General features: G+C 46.0%; 1 protein-coding gene across 1 annotated transcript in view; it reads left to right on the plus strand.

Moving 5' to 3' along the window:
• Positions 1-6,780: 6,780 nt before the first annotated feature.
• LOC145652764 (atrial natriuretic peptide receptor 1) overlaps positions 6,781-10,000 on the plus strand; it is a 19,981-nt gene continuing 16,761 nt past the window's right edge. Inside the window, exons 1-4 of the mRNA XM_081703959.1 lie at positions 6,781-6,845; positions 6,977-7,082; positions 7,180-7,312; positions 7,864-7,996. Of these exons, the coding sequence (XP_081560085.1) occupies positions 6,810-6,845; positions 6,977-7,082; positions 7,180-7,312; positions 7,864-7,996 (408 nt within the window). The 5' untranslated portion in view covers positions 6,781-6,809. The remainder of the gene's footprint in view (positions 6,846-6,976; positions 7,083-7,179; positions 7,313-7,863; positions 7,997-10,000) is intronic.

The following is a 10,000-nucleotide window of genomic DNA, read 5'->3' on the forward strand; positions in this document are numbered from 1 at the left end:
ACCCTTACATTTAACCTTCCTTTAAGAATAAAGGACATTATTATGTTATAGGAAGTGGAGCTGATATTAATGAGAATTCATATAAATAGAGGAGAAACAGTACTGCACTGAGATCAGCTGTCATTTACCCAACAGAACTGCACTGAGATCAGCTCTCATTTACCCAACAGAACTGCACTGAGATCAGCTCTTATTCACCCAACAGTACTGCACTGAGATCAGCTCTCATGCACCCAACAGTACTGCACTGAGATCAGCTCTCATTCACCCAACAATACTGCACTGAGATCAGCTCTCATGCACCCAACAGTACTGCACTGAGATCAGCTCTCATTTACCCAACAGAACTGCACTGAGATCAGCTCTCATGCACCCAACAGTACTGCACTGAGATCAGCTCTCATGCACCCAACAGTACTGCACTGAGATCAGCTCTCATTCACCCAACAGTACTGCACTGAGATCAGCTCTCATTCACCCAACAGTACTGCACTGAGATCAGCTCTCATTCACCCAACAGTACTGCACTGAGATCAGCTCTCATTCACCCAACAGTACTGCACTGAGATCAGCTCTCATTCACCCAACAGTACTGCACTGAGATCAGCTCTCATTCACCCAACAGTACTGCACTGAGATCAGCTCTCATTTACCCAACAGAACTGCACTGAGATCAGCTCTCATGCACCCAACAGTACTGCACTGAGATCAGCTCTCATGCACCCAACAGTACTGCACTGAGATCAGCTCTCATTCACCCAACAGAACTGCACTGAGATCAGCTCTCATTCACCCAACAGCCATACCAGATCATGTGCAAATCATTTTCAAACTTGGAGTCGCTAGCATCTAGGCTCTGTCAGAAGAAAGTTGTGATGGAACATTAGACTACATGCACAGCAAACCATTACAATTACCCAAAGTAATCCTGCACAGTGATGCTCATTTAAGCATTTTAAACTCTTTCACAAGATTCACAAAATGTTTCACAAACTATTTCTGAAGCCCACATTTAAATAGTCTCAGAATGCAGCTGACTGCTCTGAATGTAAGTATTGTATTAAACAAGCAAAAGATATTCTGAACTGTGCAATCAGTGTGAACACATTAATTCAATAAGCCAATTTAAAGTGCTCAACACAGATGTTGTTAATGCAGTGTCTTACGAACCAAGTCTCCGCAAAGCATGTTTACAAACATCGTTGTCCAAGGTCCACACACGCTCTGTTTGTGTGAGCTTCAGAAGTTCAGAGCTTCTGTCTCCAGTCCACAGAAGCTCTCCACTGCTCCACACCTTCACTCTGTTCCTGCTCTCAGCCCAGCCGGTCCATGTCAGTTACAGCCCTTGACACGGGAACAAAATTTTTAAAACGTATTGCACTTAGAATATGTGTGTACAGTGTGAGAGTGTGTACATTAGGCCCCAGGAACATCCCTCCTGTGTCCAGCAGTAGTCTGCCAACACAGAGGGCTCCACTGGAACAAAAAACTTTGGCTCATAGAGGAACTCTGAAAACATATTTGGATTCAGCATGCAAAAATATATTTAAAATGGGTATTTAATTGAAGGAAGCAAAATCATTGTTGACCAGTCTTACTTATTTCACATATATGAGAGGTGGAACAGAATAAAATTGTGGACTGGAACACCGCCAGAACTGAACTGAACTCCGCTGTACTGGGCTACCCAAACAGTGCACTGTAGGCCCCTGGTTCACGTGACTGCTGATCTGAACTCAGAACGGTGCTCTGTATCATTCACAATATACGTTTGTTTTCTCCGTGAATTATCTGGGCTTTGCGCACGTGAATGTCATGTTTAAGCAGAGCATGTAGTGTTATGTACTGCACAATGTCTTACAGTAGCACATCTCTTTCAGACCATAAAGCGCTCAGAACGAAAATGGAAAGAAAACAGTTTAACTGTGGTGCAAAAACTGCGTGGAAGAAAACAAGATAACTCCATTTTAAAGAGAACTTTCATCACACGCAAATGTGGGTTTGTCAGTAAAACCAAGGTGTGACTGCCAAGAATTTGGAAAGAGGAAGTTCACTTTATAGCCAAATTCACTGCACAGAGTTTGACTGGACTATTCTTGGTGTCCCTGATCTGATATTCTTTGGGTCCGCCCACACACAGCTGTTGTGCACATCACAGGCTGGGTACGGACTCTCTGAGCACACGCCTGTCTGTGAGCTTTGGCCCAATTGCAGCGTGTGCAGTCCAGACCTGCTCTGTTGTACTTTCACTTCCATTCCCAGCCGGATGAAGCCTGAAGCCGTTCGGCAGCCATGCACTGGACTGAAGCGTTTGATGCACTGGACTGAAGCATTTAATGCACTGGACTGAAGTGATTGATGCACTGAACTGATTTGTTTGATGCACTGGACTGATTTGTTTGATGCACTGACCTGATTTGTTTGATGCATTGAAGTGGTCCAATCATGCTGCCCACCCACAATTCCCTTTAAAAGTGGCACGACTATTAACCAGCCAGAAAAGGTGAAGTTCCTCTCAGTGCTTTCAATGCTGCCCACTTCAGTGTGCACTAAAAAGCTCTCAGATGAGGTTCACTCTCACTTGGAAAGCCTTCCAGGAACCTGTAGCACTTAGTTGATGGCTATGGGTGAAGTTTGTGAAGGTCATGGGGTCACTTGATGTTCAACAGTGTGGAGTCTTGGGCTAACAGGACAAGGGGTGTGTGTGTGTGTGTTTGTGTATGTTATATGTTTGTGTATGTTAAATGTGTGTTTGTGTATGTCAAAGGTGTTTATTAATGTGTCTTAGTGTCAGTGAGCCTTCCTCAAATATTTTATGATGTTTGTCAGTTTAAAGACTCTCTTGATACACAACAAAGAGGCTGGAAACTTTTAGTTTAAAGGATTTCTGTGTGTGTGTGTGTGTGTGTGTGTGTGTGTGTGAGAGAGAGAGAGAGAGAGAGAGAGAGAGAGAGTAAGTATAATTGAACACATTTTAAGGCTGTGATACAACACATTAAGTAAAGACCAACATTATTAATTACTGTTACCTTTTTTAGGCCACACTAATGCAGGTTTGTGTGTGTGTGTGTGTGTGTGTGTGTGTGTGTGTGTGTGTGTGTGCTTTATTAAACACGCTCACATGGTTCCTTTAGGCCACGCTAATGCAGTTGAGACTCATTCATCACTCCCACATACAAGTCTAAAATACACAGAACAAATGTCACAAAGCAGGACAAAGCGTTCCGACACTCACGAGGAGTCATGAATCAAATATTCCAGAAAACAATTATTTCATAATGGTCCTCACAACAAGGGTCGATTGAGCCTTCCATAAAGTAATAGACACTAATAGAAATCCCGCCCCTTCCCCGTCCTAACAGGTCACCTGGTAGACCAAGGGGCCTGGGCATCGTCACGGTGACTCTGACCTCACCATGTATAACCTTTCTACAGGGCTTGAGGTGCAGGGAATTAGCCTTGTCAAAAAGGAGAACGTGAGCCGAATTAGAAATATGAAACAGACGCATCACAGATCTGTGAAGACAATTGAAACCAAAAACACCAAAAGAAGAAGCACTGCATCTTTCTGTCTTACTCACAGCTCTTTCCTGATGCACATTCATGCACTTCTATCTCCACAATCTCATCGCCCTCACACCCAAGCAGACCAGAGTGTGCCAAGAGTAGCAAAGCTTAGCCATCATCCATGATGTCTGCTGCAGGACAAACACTGCTGAAATCCAGGCTTCTTAAATGAGCTAAATCCAGATAGACCTCTCACCGGCACCATAAAACACACACATCAGGGTTACACAGATAGGGTCTGGGTTACACAGATAGGGTCTGGGTTACACGGCTAGGGTCAGGGTTACACAGATAGGGTCAGGGTTACACAGCTAGGGTCAAGGTTAAACAGATAAGGTCTGGGTTACACGGCTAGGGTCAGGGTTACACAGATAGGGTCAGGGTTACACGGCTAGGGTCAGGGTTAAACAGATAGGGTCAGGGTTAAACAGATAGGGTCTGGGTTACACGGCTAGGGTCAGGGTTACACAGCTAGGGTCAGGGTTACTCGGCTGAGGTCAGGGTTACTCGGCTGAGGTCAGGGTTACACGGCTAGGGTCAGGGTTACACAGCTAGGGTCAGGGTTACACAGACAGGGTCTGGGTTACACAGCTAGGGTCTAGGTTACACAGCTAGGGTCAGGGTTACACAGCTAGGGTCAGGGTTACACAGAAAGGGTTAGGCTTACACAGCTAGGGTCAGGGTTAAACAGATAGGGTCTGGGTTACACAGAAAGGGTCAGGGTTACACAGCTAGGGTCAGGGTTAAACAGCTAGGGTCAGGGTTAAACAGAAAGGGTCAGGCTTACACAGCTAGGGTCAGGGTTAAACAGATAGGGTCAGGGTTACACAGATAGGGTCAGGGTTACACAGAAAGGGTCAGGGTTACACAGCTAGGGTCAGGGTTAAACAGCTAGGGTCAGGGTTACATGGCTAGGGTCAGGGTTACACAGCAAGGGTCAGGGTTACACAGCAAGGGTCAGGGTTACTCGGCTGAGGTCAGGGTTACTCGGTTGAGGTCAGGGTTACACGGCTAGGGTCAGGGTTACACAGCTAGGGTCAAGGTTACTTGGCTGAGGTCAGGGTTACACAGCTAGGGTCAAGGTTAAACAGATAGAGTCTTGGTTATACAGATAGGGTCAGGGTTAAACAGATAGGGTCTGGGTTACACGGCTGAGGTCAGGGTTACACGGCTAGGGTCAGGGTTACACAGCTAGGGTCAGGGTTACACAGATAGGGTCTGGGTTACACAGCTAGGGTCAGGGTTAAACAGATAGGGTCTGGGTTAAACAGATAGGGTCTGGGTTACTCGGCTAGGGTCAGGGTTACTCGGCTAGGGTCAGGGTTACTCGGCTGAGGTCAGGGTTACACGGCTAGGCTCAGGGTTACACGGCTAGAGTCAGGGTTACACGGCTGGGGTCAGGGTTACACGGCTGAGGTCAGGGTTACACGGCTAGGGTCAGGGTTACTCGGCGGAGATCAGGGTTACACGGCTGAGGTCAGGGTTACACAGCTAGGGTCAGGGTTACACGGCTAGGGTCAGGGTTACACGGCTAGGGTCAGGGTTACACGGCTAGGGTCAGGGTTACACGGCTGGGGTCAGGGTTACACGGCTGAGGTCAGGGTTACACGGCTAGGGTCAGGGTTACTCGGCGGAGATCAGGGTTACACGGCTGAGGTCAGGGTTACACGGCTAGGCTCAGGGTTACACGGCTAGGGTCAGGGTTACACGGCTAGGGTCAGGGTTACACGGCTAGGGTCAGGGTTACTCGGCGGAGATCAGGGTTACACGGCTAGGCTCAGAGTTACACGGCTACGGTCAGGGTTACTCGGCTGAGGTCAGGGTTACACGGCTAGGCTCAGGGTTACACGGCTAGGGTCAGGGTTACTCGGCTGAGGTCAGGGTTACACGGCTAGGCTCAGGGTTACACGGCTGAGGTCAGGGTTACACGGCTAGGCTCTGGGTTACACGGCTAGGGTCAGGGTTACACGGCTAGGGTCAGGGTTACACGGCTAGGGTCAGGGTTACTCGGCTGAGGTCAGGGTTACACGGCTAGGCTCAGGGTTACACGGCTAGGGTCAGGGTTACATGGCTAGGCTCAGGGTTACACGGCTAGGGTCAGGGTTACTCGGCGGAGATCAGGGTTACACGGCTGAGGTCAGGGTTACACGGCTAGGGTCAGGGTTACACGGCTGAGGTCAGGGTTACACGGCTAGGGTCAGGGTTACTCGGCTGAGGTCAGGGTTCCTGTAAATACATTCTATCACACAACCTACTTCTGGATTTGCCACTTTTTCAATAATTTCTGTCTTGCTGACAGCATATTTTAAGAGATTATAACTACAGGGGTTAAAGAAGAAGTAATAACATATCAGAATGGATTGTCTGCCTGAAAACCTTTGCTCTGAAATTCGATTACCAGTATTTCTTGACACATGAACTCTCTCCCTTACAGTAACTCCTGTATTCCTAGAAAAAGATTCAAAATTGGCCACGGAATCAACTGTAATATATTATTTTGCCAGCAGGTGGCAGCAAACACACGGTGGTCGTATGGACTTCACCAACACGGCACACGATGCAATGCACGATGACCTGACTTTTATCACATCTACAGAACTGCTATTCTTACCAAATAGCCCTTTTCTAACGGTCATGGAGACGTACGTACGTACGTGTGTGTGTGTGTGTCATCAGTCAGTCCTCAGCAAGACGCCCTAAAACCCAGACACCCAACGCTGTGGCAGTTACGCTACCAAGCAAAGGAAAGACTCTTACATTCAGACTCAAAGTAGAATGAAAAATCTTTAAAAGTTGCAAAATGAAATGAACACACCTGAAGAATACCAAATAAATAAATAAATAACTAAATAGTCGCCGGCCAAAGCTTAACGATTGTAGTCACGGTAGACGGTGGATCATCATATTTCACATTTCTCCACACATATAGTTGACTAATCCGCACCTGGTAACATGTGCTGGATACCAAAGTTAGCCGAAGTTTTACATTTTTGTTAACAACACTAATTCTAAGACTACAAGTACGGTCTAATTTGAGGGAAATTAAACTGTATCATAGAGGCGAATAAAATAAAAGAGTCAAAACACGACTAATAAAACATTTAGACAGCAAAGGTTGGTCTGAGGTTGACGTCACTCAGCCACGTTATACATCAGTACGTCATCATAACCCCGCGCGCGCGCCCCTCGCCCCACTCCGCGAGCGGTGCGCAGGGTCCCACGAGCCAGACCCGTCAGTAAATATGCTCGCGTCTGCGCCTTATGGACCCGGTTTTCTGGTAGGACCAGCTGCATCCTCGCTTTATTACTATTTCTTCTGTTTGATATTACCTCTATAAATGGTTGTTTTTCTGTCTTGAATTCCATGTAAAATAAGTGTTGTTCCTGCACTGTATTGTGGTATGCCCAGTTTCTGTTGGTCGGCAGCGTGTCAGGCTGGCATGACCTGGACAACAGCGAGTATGACTGCTGGCCTCTGGAGAAGCCGGACGACGTCAACATGATCGACTGCGGAGGTGTGTTCCTCTGCCTCTAGAGCTGATCTCTCCCCACTAACACACTCATTCAGTGCGCAGTGCTGGTGTTCACGCGCTTGTGCGTCTGCATGTGCAGGGTTAGAGATGGCCTGGGTTTTGCGCCCTCCAGATAAAGTTTTGAGCGGCGAGGACTTCAATGTCATTTACTCAATAAGCGTCAGAGAGGAGTTCTACCAGTGGGCTGTGGATAACAACATTTTTGTACACAGGTAGAGTCTCTCTCTCTCTCTCTCTCTCTCTCTCTCTCTCTCTCTCTCTCGCTCTCTCGCTCTCTCATCTCTTTTGACACATTTTTTCTCTGGTTGTGTTTAAGAGGCAGTAGTGTGTTCTGATTGTGTGTGAGAGGCAGTAGAGTGTTCTGATTGTGTGTGAGAGGCAGTAGAGTGTTCTGATTGTGTGTGAGAGGCAGTAGAGTGTTCTGATTGTGTGTGAGAGGCAGTAGTGTGTTCTGATTGTGTGTGAGAGAGGCAGTAGTGTGTTCTGGTTGTGTGTGAGAGAGGCAGTAGTGTGTTCTGGTTGTGTGTGAGAGAGGCAGTAGAGTGTTCTGATTGTGTGTGAGAGAGGCAGTAGTGTGTTCTGATTGTGTGTGAGAGAGGCAGTAGAGTGTTCTGGTTGTGTGTGAGAGGCAGTAGAGTGTTCTGGTTGTGTTTGAGAGGCAGTAGAGTGTTCTGGTTGTGTGTGAGAGGCAGTAGAGTGTTCTGGTTGTGTGTGAGAGGCAGTAGAGTGTTCTGGTTGTGTGAGGACTCTTGTCTGTTCACAGGTCGATCACCGATGCAGCTGAGGCGAGACGTTTCTGTGAGGAGCACGAGTGTCCAACCAACTGGAAAGACGCAAACGGAGAGAACTGCTGCATCCATCATGCTAATATTCACTCCTGTCCTATGGGATATATGGTAATCACACACACACACATCCACACCCACACACACACCCACACACCCGCACACACACACGCACACACACACACACCCACACACCCGCGCACACACACACACCCACACACACACACACCCACGCACACACACACACCCACACACACACACACCCACGCACACACACACACCCACACACACACACCAACGCACACACACACCCACACCCACACCCACACACACCCACACACTCGCACACACACTCACACACACACACACCCACACACACACGCACACACACACACACGCATGCACACACACACACACGCACACACACGCACACCCACACACACACACACACACACACACACACACGCACGCACGCACACGCACACACACACACACACACACGCCCTAAGGATTACAGAATCTCAAATACACAAACTAACACCCACTCCTGTCCCATCTATCCGTTGCTTGGTAATTAAACACGTTCTCTCTCACACACACATACTAACATCCACACACACATCTATTCTACGTTCTCTCTCTCTCTCTCTTCTACCCTCTCATTTACAGTAAATGTAAATGTATAATTAATATAGATAATGGATAAGAGTTTTTATAGAAGATGGAGAAACTAAAATAAGAACAAAATAACAACAACAACCACCCTAGTAGGACATCACCATTAACCAAAATTGAATATAATGGCATAAACAGCAAGACAAGGACATTCAATGACTTTGAATTCATGTTACAGTGTTTTCTCTGATCTCAGGGCACTTTTGTAGAAATCCTGCGTGTTATTTTCAGGGTTTGCTGATCATTTTGCTCAGAAGGAAGTCTCTGATCGTTCTGGGTTCTGTGGATAGAAGAACGGCCTGACAGTTTGGGTGTGTCCTGCAGGCCGTGGCTGCCACCTCTGTCCCGTGTAGTCTCTCATTCTGGATTTAAATAGGGTTTGCCTTTGTTGTCTTTCATTTTAACAAAGTAATTTGCTCATTTGTATTCATAACATTGGAGTTCTAATGTGTTATTTCATTTTTCCACCACAGGGTATAATTTGCTTTGTTAGTCAATTCAGTTTGTTCCAGTGTCGAGGCTTGAACGTAGAGGCTTAAGTACAACTTGAGTAATTGAGGGTTAAGGGTCTTGAACCAGCAACCTTCTGATTACTAGTCCAGTACCACTTGAGTACTTAACCACTGAGACACCTCTGCCTCAGAAGCCACTACACAGCATTGTCAGTATACATTTCTTTGTATTGTACACTTGACACCTTTGTGCCATAAAGAATTTAAGCCTAACTTAAAGTCCACAAATACACAAAGATTTTTCCTCTAGATTTTTTTCATGACTTTGTAGAGATGATTTCATGATTTCGCTAAGAAGCCAATCTGAGATTTAGCAGTTACATTGTGATTATTGAGAAATGCCTGAATTAAAAAATTTATGGAACTGCAGAAAAGGTGTCCTAATATTCTGTGGACACAGAACCCTCGGACACGTGTGGGATCAAAGCCATCGCCACGGTTGAAGATTGGTGTGATTTAGCAGAATTTACAGTTTGGTTGAAGTTTCAGCACTGCTATGTTTAAGCATAACTGCCGTGTGAGTCCAGAAGATTTGTTGAACTTTAACTTTTAATTTGATATCTCTAAAATTGTGATGGGTGTGTCCAGTTGGGTTTGTCTGTTCTTTACTGGTCTTTCTAATTTCTCCAGTTCTCTGGTTTCTTGTTCTTGTAACAGGGTGAGATATTTACATTCTTGAGTTTCATATAATGATTCAAAGTATGTTGTCCAGATATTTCCATTTTGAACTAACACACATTCTTACCCTTTTGTTTTGATTAATGATCTCCACATATTACACATATTCATATTAACTGCTTTTTCAATATCTGCTCATGCAGAGGACATGTATTTGTCTTGAAGTAATTGTTTTGTTTTGCTTCAGTGCTGATAAATAATTTAGCCAGTTCTTGGTCTGTGGGATTTCTGTTTCTGGATTGAGTCATTG

The sequence above is a fragment of the Electrophorus electricus genome, chromosome 21 (genome assembly GCF_041902795.1).
Source record: "Electrophorus electricus isolate QZ-2024a chromosome 21, ASM4190279v1, whole genome shotgun sequence".
NCBI classification, from domain to species: domain Eukaryota; kingdom Metazoa; phylum Chordata; class Actinopteri; order Gymnotiformes; family Gymnotidae; genus Electrophorus; species Electrophorus electricus.